At 63.7% G+C, this 22,265-nt stretch overlaps 1 protein-coding gene across 1 annotated transcript in view; it reads left to right on the forward strand.

Moving 5' to 3' along the window:
* Positions 1–19,647, forward strand: part of Fgf18 (fibroblast growth factor 18) — a 41,986-nt gene extending 22,339 nt beyond the window's left edge. The window contains exons 4-5 of the mRNA XM_042672347.1: positions 13,670–13,776; positions 19,381–19,647. Coding sequence (XP_042528281.1) covers positions 13,670–13,776; positions 19,381–19,647 — 374 coding nt within the window. The remainder of the gene's footprint in view (positions 1–13,669; positions 13,777–19,380) is intronic.
* The last annotated feature ends 2,618 nt before the right edge of the window (positions 19,648–22,265 follow it).

A 22,265-nucleotide genomic window follows, 5' to 3' on the forward strand; every position in this document is an offset into this window, starting at 1 on the left:
TTCTGCCCCCTGAGCTGGGGTTCTGATCCCTGAGCTGGGGTTCTGCCCCCGAGCTGGGGTTCTGGGCGCCTGAGCTGGGGTTCTGCCCCTGAGCTGGGGTTCTGCCCCCAAGCTGGGGTTCTGGGCGCCTGAGCTGGGGTTCTGCCCCCGAGCTGGGGTTCTGCCCCCAAACTGGGGTTCTGGGCGCCTGAGCTGGGGTTCTGATCCCTGAGCTGGGGTTCTGGGCGCCTGAGCTGGGGTTCTGATCCCTGAGCTGGGTTCTGCCCCCAAGCTGGGGTTCTGGGCGCCTGAGCTGGGGTTCTGATCCCTGAGCTGGGGTTCTGGGCGCCTGAGCTGGGGTTCTGATCCCTGAGCTGGGGTTCTGCCCCTGAGCTGAGGTTCTGCCCCCCGAGCTGGGGTTCTGATCCCTGAGCTGGGGTTCTGCCCCCGAGCTGGGGTTCTGCCCCCGAGCTGGGGTTCTGCCCCCGAGCTGGGGTTCTGATCCCTGAGCTGGGGTTCTGCCCCCGAGCTGGGGTTCTGCCCCCGAGCTGGGGTTCTGATCCCTGAGCTGGGGTTCTGATCCCTGAGCTGGGGTTCTGCCCCCGAGCTGGGGTTCTGATCCCTGAGCTGGGGTTCTGATCCCTGAGCTGGGGTTCTGATCCCTGAGCTGGGGCTCTGCCCCCTGAGCTGGGGCTCTGCCCCCGAGCTGGGGTTCTGCCCCCGAGCTGGGGTTCTGATCCCTGAGCTGGGGTTCTGACCCTGAGCTGGGGCTCTGCCCCCGAGCTGGGGGTCTGGGCGCCCGGGCAGAGGCGGGGGTGGGCTCCTCCGGCCCAGGCCTTTGTGGGATGAAGGCCCACCAGCGTCTGATCACTTCGGTCAGGAGGTGACAAGACAAATTCTTTCTTGGACCTTTTATCCTGGACACCATTTATTTCCCTGTGCCCTGAGGGCAGGTGTGACCTCGCGTGGCTGCTGCACTCTCAGGGCGGGGCTGGGCCCAGGCTGGGGGGGGGCCCTCGGCCAGCTGCTCCCCCACTTCCTTGGCCTGTCGACGCCCTCTGCCTCCCTGACCTGCCCTCTCTGCCCTGCTTCTGCTCCTGGTCTGGCTCCCTCCTGCCTTTGTTGCTGTCCCCTGCTCTGTGCTCCCTCCCCACACCCTGTCCCCTCTCCCTTGGGCTCAGTCTCTCTCCTTTCAGATCCTGCCCCTTCCGTCCTCTGCAGCCTCAGCCTCCTCCAGAGCAGGTGGTAGGTTTCCCTGGGATCCTCTGTCCGGTTGCTGCCAGGGAAGGGGCAGCTGCTGGCTGGGAGGGAGGAGGTGGCTTCCCGGGGGTTCTGGGAGCTCTTGCTGGCCCCTCTAGGCCAGGAGGGCACAGGAGGGGGTTGTCAGACTGTGGTTGAACCATCTGTCCGTACCCTGAGATGGGGGGCAGGAGCTGGGGGAAACGGGTCCAGGAGCTGTTGGCCTCTGCCTGCACGGGCCTTTCCTGTGCTGTGTGACGGATGGCCGGTGGTTGACTTCTCTGTGCGTTGTCTGGGCTGAGGGACAGCAAGCAGGCAGGTGCTGCTCCCAGGCCCTGCTTTGGGTTTCTGCTGTGCACTTCCTGGCCTCCCCAAATTCTAGGGCCTGGGGTTCCGGGTTCCGGCACCCGGGCAGTGGGAGCCCTGGGCCTCTGCTGTTCCATTCAGGGTCCCATTAGAAAGGTAGATGAGGCTGGGGCCCATCTGTGAGCCCTGGGGGAGACAATGAGGCTTCCAATCTAGATAATCAATACAAATATTATTGGGAGGGTGATTTATGTGGCCAGGGGAAGGGGAAGGGAGTCACCTGACCTGCGCCCCCCCCCCCCCCCCCCCCGGGCAGCTCGGGAACCCGTTCTCTCCTGCCTTGTGAGGGTCAGACTGCCTGAAACCGGGGGCCGGGCCGTGGGGGCTGCGTGGGACTGGGCAGGGGCCCTGCGCTGGGCGGGGCTGGGCTCTGAGGGCTGGCCTGGGCTGGTCCCCGCCCGGCCCGGGGTCGGGCAGCCTCCCACACCTGCGGGCCGCCACCCTGGTGTGCCGCCAGGGGTGTCTCCTGTCCCCAGACCCCCGAGCTGTGCAGGGCTGGGCCCCCTCGCCTCATTGTCTCCAGTCTATTTTTCTTCCTAGAGCTTCTCGCCGTCTGCGGCTCCATTATGTCCTGGGCTGTGGATGGCCGCCTCTCCCGCTGGGTGCAGCCGCCGGGAGCGCGGGGCTCCTCTGGCCCTCAGGGCACAGACAGCCGCGGGCGCTGGGTACATGCTCGGATGCTCCCACAGGCTGGGGTGGTGTGGGGTCACCTCACCCCGGGACACCAGAGCATGGGGGGGCTGCTGGCACCAAGCGCCCCATATAGGAGGCGTCCCCTCCCCCCACCCGTCTCCCTTCTCTCCCCCTTCCTTCCCAATACCTCAGGGAGGGGCCTCCGCACCCAACCCCTTAGCTGTCCTTTGACACGGTGGCCACCCACGGCTGGCCTGCCCCACACGGGCAGGGCCACACACACCAGAGCTACAGAGAGGATTAAATATAGCTCTAATCAATAGTATTGATTTTCTCTCTCTCTTTCCGGTGAGCCCACATGGCTTGAGACTCTCCTCTGGGACTTAGGAGAAGAGAACTTTAGAAAAAGCCATTTTGTGTGTGTGTGTGGGGGGGGGGGGGGAGAGAATGGGGGGGGGAAGGGGAGGGAGGGAGAGAGAGGGGTGGAGTGGGGAGGGAACATTTCCAGCGCAAGATCCCCAGCCCACCTGTCTCCCTCAGTCTCTCCATCATCCCGCCCGCCGGCCTTTGGAGGCAGGGAGGCTGGGCCCAACTTCGGAGGCTGTGAGGCGGGGTGTGTGGGAAGGCTTCTTCTCTGGAGGAAGTGGCTGGCTGGGGAGGCTGCTCTGTCTTGGGGGGCTTCTGGCCCTTGGCCTCTGCCCTCCATCCTCCAGCTTGGTTCTCAGCTGCCTGTCTCTGGCGTCTTCCGGGCCTCTGGCTTGCCTCTCTCTGGGTCTCTGGGGTCTCTCTGCCTTCCTCCATTGTCTCCCGCCCTTCCAAGTCTTCGAGGGAGGGCAGCCCCGCCCAGGGCTCTGCCGTGGTCAGTTGTCAGTCCGTCCGTCAAGGCCGTTGCTCTTTCCTTGGTGCTGGCAGCTGGCCCCTGTCTGTTCTCGTGCAGCCTGTGGAACTCGCTGGCATTCTGCCCGTCTCTCAGGAGCCGGTCCGCAGCCCTAGCCCTACTGTGACTCTGGGCAGGAGCCGTGTGGTGCTGTTGGCTTCAGTGTCTCAACACGCTGCCATCATTATTATGCCAAACAGGGTGAGAATATGATGAGGCATCCGTTCTGTGTTCAGACTCCACCCAGAGACCAGCACACAGTTGGTGCCCAAAGAAATTCTAGCTGTTGCGATTCTCTCTCTCTTTCCTTGTCCGAGACTAGGACTTGAACTTGGTACCTGATGTTTTTGCTCATTGGTTGGCGCTCTATCAACTAAGCCGTACCTCCAACCCCCCCACCTCATCCCAACAGAGTTTTACTCACTGAGTCTTAACTCAGGATAGCCTTGAACTTGCCTCATCCTGCCCTGGCCTCCCAGAGCTGGGATTACGGGATTACAGACACGGCTAGATGCTGGCTGCGTTGATCTTTTGTGTTGCCCTTCTTCCTCCTGGCAGAGGAGGAAGCCAACAGGAGATTTGTACTGAATGATATTGCCAGCCATTCTCCCTCCCCTTCTCCTGAGGCTGAGAAGGTGGAAGAAGATGCTGGAAGCTTCATTACCCCCCAGGGCCCCGGCCCCCAGCCCTGGTGGGTACCAGGCTCCTGCTGGGTAGTGGCTCTGCGGCTTTTCCTTCTGGGATCTGTTAGATAAAGTGGGGATCTCCGCCTGAAACCATGCTTTGGATTTGGGGGCTCTTTTTCATGTCCAGATTGGAAGCATTCTTCCTTCTCTAGTACTAGGGTCTGAGCCTGGCGTGGGGTGCCCACGGCTCCCCATCTCCTAGTATTGGCTAGAAGGCAGCTTCCTTAGGAGGCATATGACCCTTCTTGCTTCAAGGTCATTTGGCAGTGGAGCAGGGGGATGTCCTTGGACATCTCAGTTCCTGAGTTCTGTCTCCAAGAAGCCCAGGCCAGGTGCTAGTGGCTCACGCCTGTCATCCTAGCTACTCAGGAGGCTGAGATCTGATGATTAGTGTTCAAAGCCAGTCTGGGCAGGAAAGTCTGTGAGAATTTTATCTCCAGTGAACCATCAAAAAGCCAGAAGTGGAGCCATGGCTCAAGTGGTAGAGTGTTAGCCTTGAGTAAAAAAAGAAAAGCAGCTGAGGGGCAGTGCCCGGGCCCTGAGTTCAGGCCCCAGGACTGGCGGACAGCACCACAAAGCCCTTCCCGTCCCAGCTGAACGTGACGCAGGGGGACCGGGGTGTGGGGTCAGGCTGGGACCAGTGCCTCGGGCCCCGCCTGCCTGGGTTTGAGCCTTGGCTCTGCCACTGGTGGTTCTCGGGGCTCGGTTTCCCCTCCTGTGAGTGGAGGTGATGGCAGGCATGCCCGTGAGGGTAAATGGGAGAGCTCCACATCCCGAGAGTTACCGACCTTCCTAGAGGCGCGGGGTGAGCCAGCGCCTTGGCCTGGCCGGAGATGTCCCTTGTCCCCCAGCAGAGGGTTTTCTGTTTGTGCCAAGCCAGGTGGCAGGCGCGAGCGGTGGGCACACTGCAGGGGAGAGCGGAGGCTGGGGCGCGGCCGGATTGGTGGAGAGCAGAGGCTGGGTGTAGCCGGATTGGTGGAGAGCTTAGGCTAGGTGTGGCCAGATTGGTGGAGAGAGGAAGCTGAGGCTGGGGCGTGGTGTGGCCGGATTGGTGGAAAGTGGAGGCTGAGGCTGGAGCGTGGCCGGGATTGGTGGAGAGAGGAGGCTGGGGTGTGGCTGGACTGGTGGAGAGCGGAGGCTGGGACGCGGCCGGGATTGGTTGAGAGCGGAGGCTGGGGTGTGGCCGGATTGGTGGAGAGAGGAAGCTGGGGTGCGGCCGGGATTGGTGGAGAGTGGAAGCTGGAGCGCGGCCAGGATTGGTTGAGAGCGGAGGTTGGGGCGTGGCCGGGATTGGTGGAGAGCGGAGGCTGGGGCGCGGCCAGGATTGGTGGAGAGCGGAGGCGGAGGCTGGAGCGCGGCTGGGATTGGTGGAGAGCGGAGGCCGGAGGCCCCGGACTCTCTTTCGCCCTTAACTGGCGCCAGTCACTGTCAGTCGGCTCAGGGCGGCCGTGTGCTGTTCAGATCGCGCGCTGGGCGCTGGGTGCGAAGGAGCCAGCCGGCCTCGTGCTCACGGCCGCCCTGCTGGAGTGCAGACAGAGGGACCGGCTTTCCGTCCCTGCAGGGAACACCGAGCCGTCCCCGGGGGAGGGAAGGGCCTCTTGGGGCTGGGTTTGGAGTTTCTGTCCTTGGCTGAGCTTCTGCTTTGGGTCCATGCGTGGGAAGCAGCTCATGGTAAGAATGTGGGACGGGGCTGGGGCCACGGCTCAGCGTGCACGAAGCCCTGGGTTCGATTCCTCAGCACCGCATAACTGGGGGCTGGGAAGGTGGCTCAGTGGTCCAGCGCTTGCCTCGCATGTGTGAGGCCCTGGGTTCGATTCCTCAGCACCACATAAGCTGAAAAAGCCGGAAGTGGCACTGGGGCTCAAGTGCAGAGCGCTAGCCTTGAGCTGAGGGACAGCGCACAGGCCCAGAGTTCAAGGAAAAAAAAAAAAAAGAATGTGGGATAGGAGGAGACTCACATCCAGGTGACCAGGAAGCAGAGACAGGGAAGGACAGACAGACAGACGCACAGACAGGAGGGCTGGGAGCAGAGCAGTGTGTTTGCCTTGCTTGCGCGTGGCCCTGCGCTCATCCCCAGCACCGTGGGGTGGGGTGGGGGAGGGACGGGTGTCCTCCCCCTTTAGGCATGTGTGGACACCCTCTTCCACCCATCTCACCCACTCTCATCGCTTCCCAGCGGCATCGCAGGCTGGCGGCCAGGCCCTGGGGACGGCTCCATCCAGAGCACAGCCCACGCTTGGAACTCTAAGAGGCATGGTGCTGGACCGGGGTGGACGGTGTGTTTGAGGAGGGCCCCTCTGAGGAGGTGATATTTGGTGACCTTCGGGGAGATAAGAAGCCACTCTGTTTGAAGCTCTGAGCAAGGCAAGCTCCAGGCAGGAAAAGCTCATACAAAGGCCCCGATGTGCAGAAAGCAACAGCAGTGGCTGTGCGTCCTGGGAAGGGACCATGGGGCCAGATGCCGAGGGTTCCAGCAAGGAGTTGTGATTTGTGTCTTGATAGCTTGAGGTCTCTAGGAGACTTCGTTGCAGGACTCCTCCGCTGGGGCGTGAAGGGAGACGGTGGGGCAAGAGTGGCTGAGGGAGGCGGCTGGAGTCGAGGCCCTCGGATGGAGGCCGAGCTGGTCCCTCCTCCCAGATGAGCCTCTGGCTCCTGAAGCTGTGTGGGGGTTGAGGGGGGGCCAGACCAGCTCTGGAACAGACCCCGGGTGGAGTCTGTCCTGAGAACGGCTGCTGCTATGGCTCCCCAAAGGATTTTACATAGTTCTGGCCGGCTGGCTGCTTGTGACGTCAGCCCAGAGCAGCGTCTGAGTTCTTCTGTTTTGTGCAGTGGTGGGGCTGGGGGGAAGAACAGACACCAGCCTCCACACTTAGGGGCCAGGCACCTTATGCAGCCCTGCCCGCTTAGCCCAGCCCAGCCCCAGCCCAGCCCAGCCCAGCCCAGCCCCAGCCCCAGCCCAGCCCAGCCCCAGCCCCAGCCCCAGCCCCGCCCCAGCCCCAGCCCCAGCCCCAGCCCAGCCCAGCCCCAGCCCCAGCCCAGCCCAGCCCCAGCCCCAGCCCAGCCCCAGCCCCGCCCCAGCCCCAGCCCCAGCCCCGCCCCAGCCCCGCCCCAGCCCCAGCCCAGCCCAGCCCCAGCCCCGCCCCAGCCCAGCCCCAGCCCCAGCCCAGCCCAGCCCCAGCCCAGCCCCAGCCCAGCCCCAGCCCCAGCCCCGCCCCAGCCCCGCCCCAGCCCCGCCCCAGCCCAGCCCAGCCCCAGCCCCAGCCCCAGCCCAGCTCAGCCCCAGCCCAGCCCAGCCCCAGCCCCAGCCCAGCCCAGCCCCAGCCCCGCCCCAGCCCAGCCCCGCCCCAGCCCCGCCCCAGCCCCGCCCCAGCCCCGCCCCAGCCCAGCCCCAGCCCAGCCCAGCCCCAGCCCCAGCCCCAGCCCCAGCCCCAACCCAGCCCCAGCCCAGCCCCAGCCCAGCCCCAGCCCCAGCCCCAACCCAGCCCCAGCCCAGCCTCAGCCCAGCCCAGCCCCAGCCCAGCCCAGCCCAGCCCAACCTCACCCCAGCCCAGTCCCAGCCCCAGCCCCACCTCACCCCAGCCCAGCCCCAGCCCCACCCCAGCCCCAGCCCCACCCCAGCCCCAGCCCAGCCCCACCTCACCCCAGTCCCACCCCAGCCCCAGCCCCACCTCACCCCAGCCCAGCCCCAGCCCAGCCCCAGCCCCAGCCCTACCTCACCCCAGCCCAGCCCCAGCCCCAGCCCCAGCCCAGCCCCAGCCCAGCCCCACCCAGCCCCAGCTCACCCCAGCCCCAGCCCAGCCCCAGCCCAGCCCCACCTCACCCCAGCCCCAGCCCCACCCCAGCCCCAGCCCCAGCCCCACCTCACCCCAGCCCCAGCCCCACCCCAGCCCCAGCCCAGCCCCAGCCCCAGCCCCAGCCCAGCCCAGCCCCAGCCCAGCCCCAGCCCAGCCCAGCCCCACCTCACCCCAGCCCCAGCCCCACCCCAGCCCCAGCCCAGCCCCACCTCACCCCAGTCCCAGCCCAGCCCCAGCCCAGCCCCACCTCACCCCAGTCCCAGCCCCAGCCCAGCCCAGCCCCACCTCACCCCAGCCCCACCTCACCCCAGCCCAGCCCCAGCCCCAGCCCCAGCCCCAGCCCCACCTCACCCCAGCCCCAGCCCAGCCCAGCCCCAGCCCCAGCCCCAGCCCCACCTCACCCCAGCCCAGCCCCAGCCCCAGCCCCAGCCCAGCCCCAGCCCAGCCCAGCCCAGCCCCAGCCCAGCCCCAGCCCAGCCCAGCCCCAGCCCAGCCCAGCCCCAGCCCAGCCCCAGCCCCAGCCCAGCCCAGCCCCAGCCCCAGCCCAGCCCCAGCTCAGCCCAGCCCAGCCCAGCCCAGCCCCAGCCCAGCCCCAGCCCCAGCCCAGCCCCAGCTCAGCCCAGCCCAGCCCAGCCCAGCCCCAGCCCAGCCCCAGCCCCAGCCCAGCCCCAGCTCAGCTCAGCCCAGCCCAGCCCAGCCCCAGCCCAGCCCCAGCCCCAGCCCCGCCCCAGCCCCTCAGACAGTGCAAGGCTGTTCTGGGGACTGTCCAGAGCCGGGGCAGGGAGGGACTGACTGATGGCCCTTCTGGGCTCTAGTGGAATCTATCCTGGAAATGGCATGAGCCAGCCAGCCCCATGAGCATGGGACTCAGTGAGCTCACCTGGGTGCACAATGGACACAGCAGGGCCTGTCCTAGGGACAGAGGCCCAGGTGCATGCTGGGGGGAGGCTGGCAGTGGACTTCCTTCAGTGTCCCTGGCCTGGTCCTAATGCGTCCCACCTTCCCCAAGTCCCCAGGAAAGAGCAGAGCAGCAGGCCGCAGCCCCTGTGCTGGTGAGAAACGAGGGCGGAGCCTCGTGGCACACGCAGCCTCTGTGCCCAGCCTCTAGTGGTAGTGCCAGAAATGGAGGCAAACCTGGGGGTCCTAGCCTGGGACCCAAAGATACCTGCCATGGCCACACTGGTGTGAGCACAGTTCATGGTGTGGATGGCTGTCACGGTCTAGACACCTGTCACAGTGTGCACACCTGTCACAGTGTGCATGCCCGTCACAGTGTGCACGCCCGTCACAGTGTGCACGCCCGTCACAGTGTGCACGCCCGTCACAGTGTGCACTCCCGTCACAGTGTGCACGCCCGTCACAGTGTGCACGCCCGTCACAGTGTGCACGCCCGTCACAGTGTAGATGCCTGTCACAGTGTGCACTCCCGTCACAGTGTGCACGCCCGTCACAGTGTGCACGCCCGTCACAGTGTGCACGCCCGTCACAGTGTGCACGCCCGTCACAGTGTGGACGCCCGTCACAGTGTGCACGCCCGTCACAGTGTGCACGCCCGTCACAGTGTGCACTCCCGTCACAGTGTGCACGCCCGTCACAGTGTGCACGCCCGTCACAGTGTGCACGCCCGTCACAGTGTGCACGCCCGTCACAGTGTGGATGCCTGTCACAGTGTGGTGTTGATGCCTGTCACAGTGTGCACGCCCGTCACAGTGTGCACGCCCATCACAGTGTGCACGCCCGTCACAGTGTGCACGCCCGTCACAGTGTAGATGCCCGTCACAGTGTGCACGCCCGTCACAGTGTGCACGCCCGTCACAGTGTGCACGCCCGTCACAGTGTAGATGCCTGTCACAGTGTGCACTCCCGTCACAGTGTGCACGCCCGTCACAGTGTGCACGCCCGTCACAGTGTGCACGCCCGTCACAGTGTGCACGCCCGTCACAGTGTGGACGCCCGTCACAGTGTGCACGCCCGTCACAGTGTGCACGCCCGTCACAGTGTGCACGCCCGTCACAGTGTGGATGCCTGTCACAGTGTGCACTCCCGTCACAGTGTGCACGCCCGTCACAGTGTGGATGCCTGTCACAGTGTGGTGTTGATGCCTGTCACAGTGTGCACGCCCGTCACAGTGTGCACTCCCGTCACAGTGTGCACGCCCGTCACAGTGTGCACGCCCGTCACAGTGTGCACGCCCGTCACAGTGTGCACGCCCGTCACAGTGTGCACTCCCGTCACAGTGTGCACGCCCGTCACAGTGTGCACGCCCGTCACAGTGTAGACACCTGTCACAGTGTGCACTCCCGTCACAGTGTGCACGCCCGTCACAGTGTGCACGCCCGTCACAGTGTGCACGCCCGTCACAGTGTGCATGCCTGTCACAGTGTGCACGCCCATCACAGTGTGCACGCCCGTCACAGTGTGCACGCCCGTCACAGTGTGCACGCCCGTCACAGTGTAGATGCCTGTCACAGTGTGCACGCCCGTCACAGTGTGCACGCCTGTCACAGTGTGCACGCCCGTCACAGTGTGCATGCCTGTCACAGTGTAGATGCCTGTCACAGTGTGGTGTTGATGCCTGTCACAGTGTGCACGCCCATCACAGTGTGCACGCCCGTCACAGTGTGCACGCCCGTCACAGTGTGCACGCCCGTCACAGTGTGCACGCCCGTCACAGTGTGCACGCCCGTCACAGTGTAGATGCCTGTCACAGTGTGCACGCCCATCACAGTGTGCACGCCTGTCACAGTGTGCACGCCCGTCACAGTGTGCATGCCTGTCACAGTGTAGATGCCTGTCACAGTGTGCACGCCCGTCACAGTGTGCACGCCCGTCACAGTGTGCACGCCCGTCACAGTGTAGATGCCTGTCACAGTGTGCACGCCCGTCACAGTGTAGATGCCTGTCACAGTGTGCACTCCTGTCACAGTGTGCACGCCCGTCACAGTGTGCACGCCCGTCACAGTGTGCACGCCCGTCACAGTGTGCACTCCCGTCACAGTGTGCACGCCCGTCACAGTGTGCACGCCCGTCACAGTGTAGATGCCTGTCACAGTGTGCACGCCCGTCACAGTGTGCACGCCCGTCACAGTGTGCACGCCCGTCACAGTGTGCACGCCCGTCACAGTGTGCACTCCCGTCACAGTGTGCACTCCCGTCACAGTGTGCACGCCCGTCACAGTGTAGATGCCTGTCACAGTGTGCACGCCCGTCACAGTGTGCACGCCCGTCACAGTGTGCACGCCCGTCACAGTGTGCACGCCCGTCACAGTGTAGATGCCTGTCACAGTGTGGTGTTGATGCCTGTCACAGTGTGCACGCCTGTCACTCTATGGACTCCTGTCATAGTGCAGATGCCTGTCACAGTGTGGATGCCTGTCACTCTATGGACTCCTGTCATAGTGCAGATGCCTGTCACAGTGTGGTGTTGACGCCTGTCACTCTATGGACTCCTGTCACAGTGTAGATGCATGTCACAGTATGGTGTTGACACCTGTCACAGTGTGGACAGCTGTCACAGTGTGGTGTGGACGCCTGTCACTGTGTTGTGGATGCCTGTCGCAGTGTGGTGTGGACGCCTGTTGTGGTGTGGATTCCTGTTGTGGTGTGGATTCCTGTTGTGGTGTGGATTCCTGTTGTGGTGTGGATTCCTGTTGTGGTGTGGATTCCTGTTGTGGTGTGGATTCCTGTTGTGGTGTGGCCGCCTGTTGTGGTGTGGACGCCTGTCACGGTGTGGTGTGGACGCCTGTCACTGTGTGGTGTGGACGCCTGTCACAGTGTGGTGTGGATGCTTGTTGTGGTGTGGATGCCTGTCGTGGTGTGGTGTAGATGCCTGTTGTGGTGTGGATGCCTGTCACAGTGTGGTGTGGATGCCTGTTGTGGTGTGGATGCCTGTCACAGTGTGGTGTGGCCGCCTGTCATGGTGTGGTGTAGATGCTTGTTGTGATGTGGATGCCTGTTGTGGTGTGGATGCCTGTTGTGATGTGGATGCCTGTCGCGGTGTGGTGTAGATGCCTGTTGTGTAGACACCTGTTGTGTGGATGCCTGTCACGGTGTGGTGTGGATTCCTGTTATGGTGTGGATTCCTGTTGTGGTGTGGATTCCTGTTGTGGTGTGGATTCCTGTTGTGGTGTGGATTCCTGTTGTGGTATGGATGCCTGTTGTGGTGTGGATTCCTGTTGTGGTGTGGATTCCTGTTGTGGTGTGGATGCCTGTCGCGGTGTGGTGTAGATGCCTGTTGTGTAGACACCTGTTGTGGTGTGGTCTCTGCAGAGTGTTGATCCTCATTGTGGTGTGAACTCTAGGCCTGTTGTGAAGGCTCAATGCCTGGAAGACACCAGGCAAATGAAGAGCCCAGGACAGGATCAAGGGAAGCAGGCCCAGGTCCGCCTTGTAGGCATCTGGCTTTTCCACTGTCTTTTGGTTCTGTGGTTTTTAGGAAACTCAACTCACAGCTCCTGAGCTGTGAGCACAGGTTGCGACCCGTGTCGCACAGTCTTCATCAGAGCGAGGGAAGCGTCAGGAAGCATCTCTGCATTTTACAGGGAAGAGACTGAGGCCCTTGGCCAGGGGGCACAGCTACACCTGAGCCTTCCAAGCCCCTGCCTCTCCACAGGGGCTCTGGACATCCTTGGGGTCCCAATCCTCCATCCGCTCCCTCAGTGCACGACCAGAGCTTCCTGAAGAGATGCTGCAGAGGGTCCCAGAGTCCCGGATGTCCCCTGCAGAGCGTGATGGGCTTGAGTGGAGGAGGTGGGGCTGGAGGGCTGTACCCCACCTGCCCCTCCTGCAGAGCTGGCTGACACCCTTGACCCCGTGTTTACTGGAGGTGGGGGGTGGGGGTGGGGGTGTGCCTCTCTCCTTCCCAGAGTTACAGAATTCTTGTTAGATCTTTAAATTTTATGTAAATTCTTCTTTCTCCCCTTGGAAGGATGGAGATCGTATTTTAATTAGTGGTGGTGTCAAAGGAGGCTAGATTAATTATCAAACTCTCAAGCTCCACATGGTTTCAATTTTCCCAGCAGGGCACCAGGGTCTATATTTGTAATTTTTTTTATTAAAATCATACCTCGTGCGTTTTAGGGGCACTGAGGTGCACTCTCTGAAGTTGTAAGGGTATGGTAACTCAGGAATTCGGGGCTGTGATTTTTGTTATGGAGAAGCAAGTCCCTTGTCACCTATGTTAAACTTCTGTGTATGAAGGAGGGGCAGGTGCTGGTAAGAGGGTCGTGTGTGTGTGTGTGTGTGTGTGTGTGTGTGTGTGTGTGTGATGGTCGAAATCAGAGAACTCCTGCTGCTGTGTGTGCAGAGGGCCAAAGTGTAAGAGTCAGGCACAGAAGTTCAAGACCAGAGGAGAGAGCTCAGATGGTAGTGCGCTCACTGGACACCACACAGCGCACTGTTGGAGAACAGTGTTCTGGCAGAGGGAGAGGGAAGGCCCTGGACACAGCTCTGGACACCCTGTCTTGAAGTCTAGCCTGGGGAGTCCCAGCTGGAGAGGGTGGGGTCTCGCCTGGGGTATTCTAGCTGGAGCAGGGGAAGTGGAGTTTTGGTTGGTCTTCTGGTCTCAGATGGCCGCAGTGAAGGGCAGATGAACATCACATGACCCCTTTCCCGAGGTCTTGCTCTGCATTCCTGTGTCTTCCCAGGTCTTGCAAGTGGCAGAGATTCCAAGGGTCAACCGCAGGGAGCCAGAGCAGGGGTCCTGGGCTTGACCATGGAGGAGATAGCTTGATGTCTCAGTGGCAGGATGCACGTGTGTGTTTATGTGCACGCACACATATGCACGCAGTCTGTACGTGTGTGTGTGCATGCATGAACATGCACACGCGCGAGTGTGCATGTGCACACACGCGTGCTAATCCATCCCTTCCTCTGGAGAGGCTACTTCTGGTCTCCGAGCGCTTGACCATCCTGATGGTGGGCGACGAGGGCAGGGCGCACAGACCTCACCTCTGCTGGAATCCTTGCACCTCAGGGGGAACTGAGAGGCTCCCGGGTCAGGCTGAGGGGGAGGGCCTCCTCAGCCTGACCGCGGGGGGCCCGGCCAGCCGGGGCACTGCCCGTGGCTGAGACCCACCTGTTCTCTGCCCTCACAGCCCAGCTCATCGTGGAGACAGACACCTTTGGAAGCCAAGTCCGGATCAAGGGCAAGGAGACGGAGTTCTACCTGTGCATGAACCGCAAAGGGAAGCTCGTGGGGAAGGTGAGTGCCGGCCCAGGGTCCTGGGCCGCGGGGAGGGGCGGTGGCGTGGCGTGGGGCCTCGGGGCGCGGCCGGCAGGAGGAGGCAAGGGTGTGAGTGCGAGGAAGGAGGGCCACCCAGTCTCTTCCTGTCCCCCCCCCCGCCCCTGCAGCCGGCCTGGCACGGCCGCCGGTACATGTGCACCCCTGGGCCCTGCTGGCCGTGCGGATCTGCGCTTGCTGAGGCTCTGGGGCATGCTGCTGCCCGCGTGCTGCCCCCGTGCCCGGTGGCCAAGCCCGTGACTGTCGTGTTAACCATCGCATGGCCAGGGTGCTGCCACAGCCTCAGCCCTGGCCTCAGGGTTCTAGTGTTTCAGAAAGATTGTATTGCAGGAAGCTTCGTGAAATGCAGGAGGGCAGGCAGGGACCCCTCCCCGCCAGGCTCTGGGCGCCTCGGATCTGCCCGGTGCCGGCAGTCGCGCACCTGCTGTCTCCGGCGTCCGGGTGACGTCACGCCCTGTCCCCTTGGCTCTGTGGCGACATCACACCCACTACAGTCTCCCCCTCACCACCACAGGTTTTTCTTTTTCAAAATTGCCTTGACGTAGTTGTGCACACAGGGATTTCAGCTTCAACCCCGCGGGAGAATGGAGGTGTCTGTCCAGTGCGTCTCGGCCTCCAATCAGTGTCAGCCCCTGTTCAACCCCGAGCGGCAGCGTGGCTCACGGTCTCTCTGAGGCTGAATCCTCTACCCTCGCTCTCCCACCCCTCCCCCTCCCCCTCCAGGCCGGCCTTGCGGGCCAAACATTGTCACGCCAGTGGTCACAGTTTCTTTTAGCTGACCATTTGAACACTGAGCACAAGCGGTTCTTCCCGGCAGTCCTGGTGGACGGGTAGCATGACTGTCCCGTTTCACAGAAGGAAACACTGGTTCTGTGTTTGTGGGGAAGCCCTCATTCCAGGGCCCACCCGAGAGCCGGACGCAAAGCTGTGTATAAGAAAAAATGAAACTGCTCTGCCCACCCCACGCGGCAGAAAGAGCAAAATAATAGCAATCTGAAGCATGGCCTGGGTGTCGACAAATGGTTTGAATTAGTGATTCACTTTCCGCTGTCCAGGCCAGGCCGGCCGGGTGTCAGGCCACGGCCGGGCGGGTGCAGGTCCCCCTGCCTGGCCCATCACCCTGGCTGCTGCCCGCCCCGGCCCCTCCCGGGCCCAGGCTGCAGAGCTGGGGCTCCGCCCCCCTTCTCTGTAGAGGCCGGGAGGCAAGGCCCTTCCCAGGGTCGGGACCCCAGGGCCCCGGAGGGGCTGGGCTCCGCTGCTGAGTCACATCCACGGAGCCGGCTCTGGTTTCCTGCTCTTACCCTCCCCAGCGTTAGTGTGGGTGACTGGTCCTCTGGCGCTGCGGCCGCAGCCCCTCCCTCCTGCCTCCGCCTCCCCCGCCGCTTCCCCTTCCCGGCCCCTCTCCTCCTCCCCGTCCACCTGGCCAGAAAGCCTGGGCCGATGCCAGCCTTGGAACCGCAGAGCCGCGGCCAGGCTCTCGGACCTGTCTGGCCCTGAGATCTGGCCCCAGACTGCTCAGCTTCTCACCCACTGCCCGTGCTGCGGCCTCCAGGTTCCTCCATCTGTCTGCTAAGGCCCGCCGGCCCGCTCCAAACTCCGTGTGGCTCCTGGCCTAGGGAAGGGCCTGTGGACAGGACGCACCGGCCCCACCGGCCCTGCCAGCGGCCTGTGCTCGGCCAAAGGGCCCCGTCGGGTCCCACGTCTCCGCCCCTCCCCCAACCTCAGGTCCCTGAGGACGGCGGCCCTGGCCTGGCCTTGTTGCTGCCAACTGTGCACCGACGCGTCCCCAGCCCTACCTGTGTGTCCTGCGCCCAGCTCCCCTTCCCCAGCGTCCCCGCCTGCAGCCCTGTCCTCGGTGCCTGCATCTGTCCCCTCTGTGCCCCGGGGTGGCCCCGGCTGCCCGGGTGCTGGAGCCCCAGGCGGCTCGCGGAGCCGGTCTCCTCACCTGCAGACGGCCACGCTGACCGCCGAGGAGCCGCGTCTGCTTCACGGCGTTCCTTTCCCTGGGAGGCCCCGGCCTCGGCTGCTCTGGAGTTTGTCCCAGGACGGCTTCCTTGCCCTGTTCTGTCCCTGGCACATCGCCGGCGGAGCGCCACGCACAGCCAGGGGCCGGCCGGGGGTCCTCTCAGCGCGGGCTCAGGTGCCCCAGCTCCTGACGCTAGTTGCGCCGGGGCTGCATCATGCCCGCCGAGTTCCCTGGCTGCCCTGCCGCCCGCAGGCCCAGCCCCGTCAGCCCTCAGCGCCTTTGACCCCCCACCCGCCAGTCCTGGGGGCTGTGTTCCCTCCATCTCACCTCCAGCTGCTGAAGGCCGGGGTGAGGGCTCACGCCCGGCACCCCGGTACTGGGAGGTGGAGACGGCTGGGTTGCGGTTTAAAGCGAGCCCAGCAAAGTGTGTCTGAGACCCGGCGTCAGAGATGCCAGCCATGGCGAGCTGCTTGCTTGTGACCCCAGCTGCGCGGGGCACAGGAGGAGGGCCAGGTCCTGGGCTGGGCCTAGCCAGAGTGAGGCCTGCGTGAGAAGTCACGGGAGCCAGCAGTCCCCAATCCCTTCTCTAAGCCGTAGTGCGCTCGGCCCTACCAGCGGCAGACCGGACGTCTCAGGGACCTTGACCTGCAAACGCTCTGGGCTCCCGGTCCTGGCTGAGCCCAGGCTGTCCTCGGGAGTGACCGGAAGCAGAGGCCCGGGCTGTCCACGGGAGTGACCGGAAGCAGAGGCCCGGGCTGTCCACCGGAGTGACCGGAAGCAGAGGCCCGGGCTGTCCACCGGAGTGACCGGAAGCAGAGACCCGGGCTGTCCTCGGGAGTGACCGGGAGCAGAGGCCCGGGCTGTCCTCAGGAGTGACCGGAAGCAGAGGCCCGGGCTGTCCACGGGAGTGACCGGAAGCAGAGGCCCGGGCTGTCCACGGGAGTGACCGGGAGCAGAGGCCCGGGCTGTCCTCGGGAGTGACCGGGAGCAGAGACCCGGGCTGTCCATGGGAGTGACCGGGAGCAGAGGCCCGGGCTGTCCACCGGAGTGACCGGAAGCAGAGGCCCGGGCTGTCCACCGGAGTGACCGGAAGCAGAGACCCGGGCTGTCCTTGGGAGTGACCGGGAGCAGAGGCCCGGGCTGTCCTCGGGAGTGACTGGGAGCAGAGGCCCGGGCTGTCCACCGGAGTGACCGGAAGCAGAGGCCTGGGCTGTCCACCGGAGTGACCGGGAGCAGAGGCCCGGACTGTCCACCGGAGTGACCGGGAGCAGAGGCCCGGGCTGTCCACGGGAGTGACCGGGAGCAGAGGCCCGGGCTGTCCACGGGAGTGACCGGGAGCAGAGGCCCGGGCTGTCCACCGGAGTGACCGGGAGCAGAGGCCCGGGCTGTCCACCGGAGTGACCGGGAGCAGAGGCCCGGGCTGTCCTCGGGAGTGACCGGGAGCAGAGGCCCGGGCTGTCCACGGGAGTGACCGGGAGCAGAGGCCCGGGCTGTCCACGGGAGTGACCGGGAGCAGAGGCCAGGGCTGTCCACCGGAGTGACCGGAAGCAGAGGCCCGGGCTGTCCTCGGGAGTGACCGGGAGCAGAGGCCCGGGCTGTCCATGGGAGTGACCGGGAGCAGAGGCCCGGGCTGTCCACGGGAGTGACCGGGAGCAGAGGCCCGGGCTGTCCACCGGAGTGACCGGGAGCAGAGGCCCGGGCTGTCCTCAGGAGTGACCGGAAGCAGAGGCCCGGGCTGTCCACGGGAGTGACCGGGAGCAGAGGCCCGGGCTGTCCACCGGAGTGACCGGGAGCAGAGGCCAGGGCTGTCCACCGGAGTGACCGGGAGCAGAGGCCCGGGCTGTCCTCGGGAGTGACCGGAAGCAGAGGCCCGGGCTGTCCACCGGAGTGACCGGAAGCAGAGGCCCAGGCTGTCCACGGGAGTGACCGGGAGCAGAGGCCCGGGCTGTCCACCGGAGTGACCGGGAGCAGAGGCCAGGGCTGTCCACCGGAGTGACCGGAAGCAGAGGCCCGGGCTGTCCTCGGGAGTGACCGGGAGCAGAGGCCCGGGCTGTCCACGGGAGTGACCGGGAGCAGAGGCCCGGGCTGTCCTTGGGAGTGACCGGGAGCAGAGGCCAGGGGCTTCTGTCTGGGCTCCCAAGTGGGGGAGGTGGGATGGTGTTCTGGTTGCTTTGACTTTTGTCTAAGGTCCTGACTTGAGAAGCTTCCAGAACTTTCCATGGAGGACCCAAGCCCAGGGAGCCCTCCCCTCAGGCTGCCTAGCCTGTGTTCCCTGGCCGCTGTCCCCACCACACTGCCTTTGGGCTCCTTTCCACTCTGCCCTTCTCCCCATCCCCGTGGTCTGCGGAGTTCGGCCTGCCATCAGCAGGGCTGAGGCCTGCCCTCTGCACAAAGGTGAACGTTCCTGGAAACGCTCACCTGTTCTCCACCTTCAACGGAAGCTGGAACCTGCCCGTCCACCTCCATGCGGCCTGGGAGCCGCCCGGAGCCATTCGACTGCGGACTCCAGTCCAGTGGCCCCTGCCCTCCCCAGCTGGTATCCCAGGAAGCCTGGGACCCCCAGAGCCAGTAGCCCAGACGCTGGCGTTAGACGGCGCTAAGTCTCTCATTGTACTTGGGACCAAGTTTGGAGATGTGCCACTCCCTCACCTTGCAGCTCCGTCCAGCGGCGTCCCCGGGGGGTCCAGCGGCCCTTGGGCAGCTGACTTAACGTCGGGTTTTGTGCAAATCTGTCACAACTCATTTTGGTTGCAAGTGGTACAGCGCGACGGGAAATGAGACCGTGTGGTCCCGTTACTCTGCGTGATGGCGGAGGGCCGTGAATGCCAGGCACGGCTGCCTCCAGAGCCCAGATGATGGCCCAGGGCTTGGTTCCTCTTCTTGGCTTGGCTTTCGTGGTGCTGGTGTCACGGTCAGACAAGGTCTCCTCCCGTGCTACAGTGGCTTGCCGCTGTTTCAGCCTTGCGAGTCCCTCCAGTGTGAACCGAGCCCTGTTTGTTGCTTTGCCCGATGGCCTGGGCCCCGACCAGGCACGGGGGCCTGTGGGAAGTGCTTTGGTCGGCCGGGCCCAGGGCTCTGGCTCCGGTAGGAGCGCAGAGGCTCCGCAGGACACTGGGAAGGAGTGGACTCCTGGGCTCAGTGGGAGTCTGTTACCCGATAGGCTTGCCAGGCCCGCGGTCTGCCCAGCCCCGACACGGCCACCTGCCCACGGCACTACCGTCTTGTCCCTCTCGCCTGCCTTCTCTTTGCCCCTGCCTCTTCACAACGACACTTCATGGGGTCGAGTCGGACTCCTGTGGCTTCTCCAGGGCGCACTGTAAGGTCCAGTGTTGGCAGGGCCCCAGGTCAGGCTAGCAGGACCGCCCGCCACCTCCCCCCATCAGATCACCGTCCCTGCCTGACCAGACTCTCCAGCCCCGAATGATGTCCACCGGCCCTGGGCCTGTCCTCCCAGAGCCCTTCCCCGAGGTCCCCACCCTCCCACCCCACTGCTCTGTGGAGCCGGGCTTGTCCCTGGGGCGTGGTGTGGCACCGGCCTCGGGGCCCGTGGACGGAGCCGTGAGATACTCTCTTTAACATGCCTCCTTTCTCCCCTGCAGCAAGACGGGACCAGCAAGGAGTGTGTGTTCATCGAGAAGGTTTTGGAGAACAACTACACGGCCCTGATGTCGGCCAAGTACTCGGGCTGGTACGTGGGCTTCACCAAGAAGGGCCGCGCCCGCAAGGGTCCCCGGACCCGCGAGAACCAGCAGGACGTGCACTTCATGAAGCGCCACCCCCGGGGCCAGCTGGAGCCGCAGAAGCCCTTCAAGTACACCACGGTGACCAAGCGGACCCGGCGGGTGCGCCCCACGCACCCCGGCTAGGCCGCCTCGGCCCCACGCCACCCGCGCCGCCCACTCCCGGAGAACTGCAGCAGGGGGATATTTTTACACGAGAAAACAAGGAAGAAGCTCTATTTTTGTACATTGTGTTTAAAAGAAGAGACTGAGCCAAAACTTGAGGGGCGGGGGGGGGGGGGCACGATAAGGATCTCACCTCCGAGCAGGTGAAGCCAGACGCAGGACGAGGGCCGGGAGACCCGTGGGGCCCGGGGCCGCCTCTCCTGGAGGAGGCAGCCCGCGGTCCCCACTCGGGACTTGGCAGACCTAAGTCCTTTCCCCCAAAGGTTCTGAAAGCAAAGGAACAACGGGAAAACAGATCGGAAAGAGAGGGTGGTGCCCCCCCCCCCCACGAGGCCACCCCGCCCTCCCGGTCCACACCTCTCGCCCCAGACGCCAACAAAAATCGCTCTCCGGTTTGCAGCTGTTTATTTATTGTCCGCTGCAAGCTGACCCGAGACACCGCGCAGGAAAGGGGCATCCCGGAACTCTCCGCGCCTCGACCTTCGACGACAGACGGACACCCGCGTCCAGTCATGGTGACCGCGCTGCAGTGGTCCTGAGGTCCGCTCCGGCCCCTCGGCGACTCCAGGGATGAGGGAATCCTTTAAAACCAGCTATGTTATATATATTATATATATGAGCTATTTATTTCACCTCTCTGTATATTGCAGTTTCATGAACCAAGTATTACTGCCTCAACCATTAAAAACAACAGACAGATTATTTAAAAACAAAGCCGGAGGCAAGCGGTGGCTGGAGCAACTTCTTTATGTCTGCTGCGCCTTGGTCTGTGGCCACTGCTCTCAGGACTGGAACTGGCTCACTTGTTGATGGATTGGTTCATGTGTGCACATCTGTTCCTTAGTTCACATCTCCATGTACCTCCATCCTTTCCTTCGCGTCTTCGTCTGTTTCTTTGCCTCCTTCCTTCATCCCCTCATCCAGCCAACAACCCAATCACCCATTCACGTGCCTTCATTCGAACCTTTATCCATCCATCCACCTCTTACATCCCTTCCTGCATGCATTTACCCACCTGTCCCTTGACTCACCCAGCATTTCCTGCGCTCCAGGCATGCGTCCACCTTAGTAAGATAAAAACCTTGGCTTCAGAGATTTCATTTACTATGTGGCTGGTTCAGGGCCGACTCACTCACTCACATGTATGCAGCCAGCACCTCTTTGTGCCAAGTTTCTATGTCCAGGCCCCTTCTAGTGGTTCATTTTTCTTCTGATTCCTTGCATTGTTCACTGACTTACTGATGGGTCCATTCATTCAACCTGGTTTTACTGAGCACCTCTAAGAGCTAGATATTCTTCTGGGGACAGGTGGTCCATTGAAGAACAAGATACCCAGAGCTGTCCTAACTCATGGAGGTTGTAGGGTAGGGCTTGGTTGAGTCTTTGCTCTATTTTGCCAAACACAGGCTGGACAGGGAAATAGGGTGGGGTTTCCAGGTCAGTTTGATATCTGGAATTTCCTTTATCATCCATCCATCCGTCCATCCGTCTGTCTGTCTTTCCCTGTGCTTCTGGATCTAAAGAAGTGGAGGGTAGAGAGGACGCTGGTCTTGGGCCCCGGCCACCTGCTCCTGCCTTCTCCTGGAGGGAGTGGAGACAGACCCGCCCCAGCGCGGGGACAGAGCCAGGCGGGGTGGGGGGGCCCTGGCGGGGGAAGGCACGGGGAAGACACGTGTAGCCAGAGCGGGAGCTCCCGGTCTGCCTGTGGGGCCCGCTGGACTTGCGCCAGGCCAAGCTGGGGTGCCCGGGGCCTGAAAGTCCTGTAAACGCGCAGAGCCTTCTCTCCCTGGCCGGGACGGGGCTCACAGGAAGCAATGGTGAATGACGTGCTAGAGATGGGGTGCAGCGCCCCAGCCGCCCAATTAGCCGGTGGGTCTGCTGCAGACATTAGACCAAGCTGGGGACCGGATGGCGGCCCGGCGCAGCCCGGGTCCCGGCCTGCCTGGCTTCCTGGCTGAGTCTTCCAGCACCGACGGGCCGGGAGGCGGGAGGTGGCCGGCCTGCGGCCCCCCGTGGAGCGGACGGGCCATTAACCAGGCCTTCCCCCACCTCCCAGCAGCTCGCGGGCCCAATTAGCACTTGCTGGAGTTCCTGTCCGGCCCCACTGGGCAGGCAGCTCCCCAGCCCCGTGCAGGCTGACGGGCCGCAGCTGCAGGCCTCGGTCACCCTGGAGCCCGTCCCAAGCGCTGGGTGCTCTCTGAAGACCGCCACTGACCTGTGTCCCTGGTCCACCCCTGGTGTGGCCGCTGTCCCCTGCCTGTCATTTAATTCCTACTCACTGTCCTCTGGCATTTCTTGTTTTTCATCTGCTTCCTACCCACGGAGAAACTGAGTCTGGGAAGGGAGTCCCTCATTCAAAATAGTTGGTCAGACCTCCAAACCCTGCGTGTGACCATGACACCCCCCACCCCAAGAAACCGGTGGGAAATCAGAGAAGCCAAGAGCCTTGCTCAGAGACACACAGTCGGGACGTGGTAGCGCAATGTCCTCGCCTCTCCTCTCCTCCACCCTGCCTGATACACTCAGGGCTCTTCAGGCTGTGGAGAGACACGGAAGTGGACTTCGACGTGGACATGCGT

Source organism: Dipodomys spectabilis, unplaced genomic scaffold (genome assembly GCF_019054845.1).
Source record: "Dipodomys spectabilis isolate Male_0828 unplaced genomic scaffold, ASM1905484v1 ptg000699l, whole genome shotgun sequence".
NCBI classification, from domain to species: Eukaryota; Metazoa; Chordata; class Mammalia; order Rodentia; family Heteromyidae; genus Dipodomys; species Dipodomys spectabilis.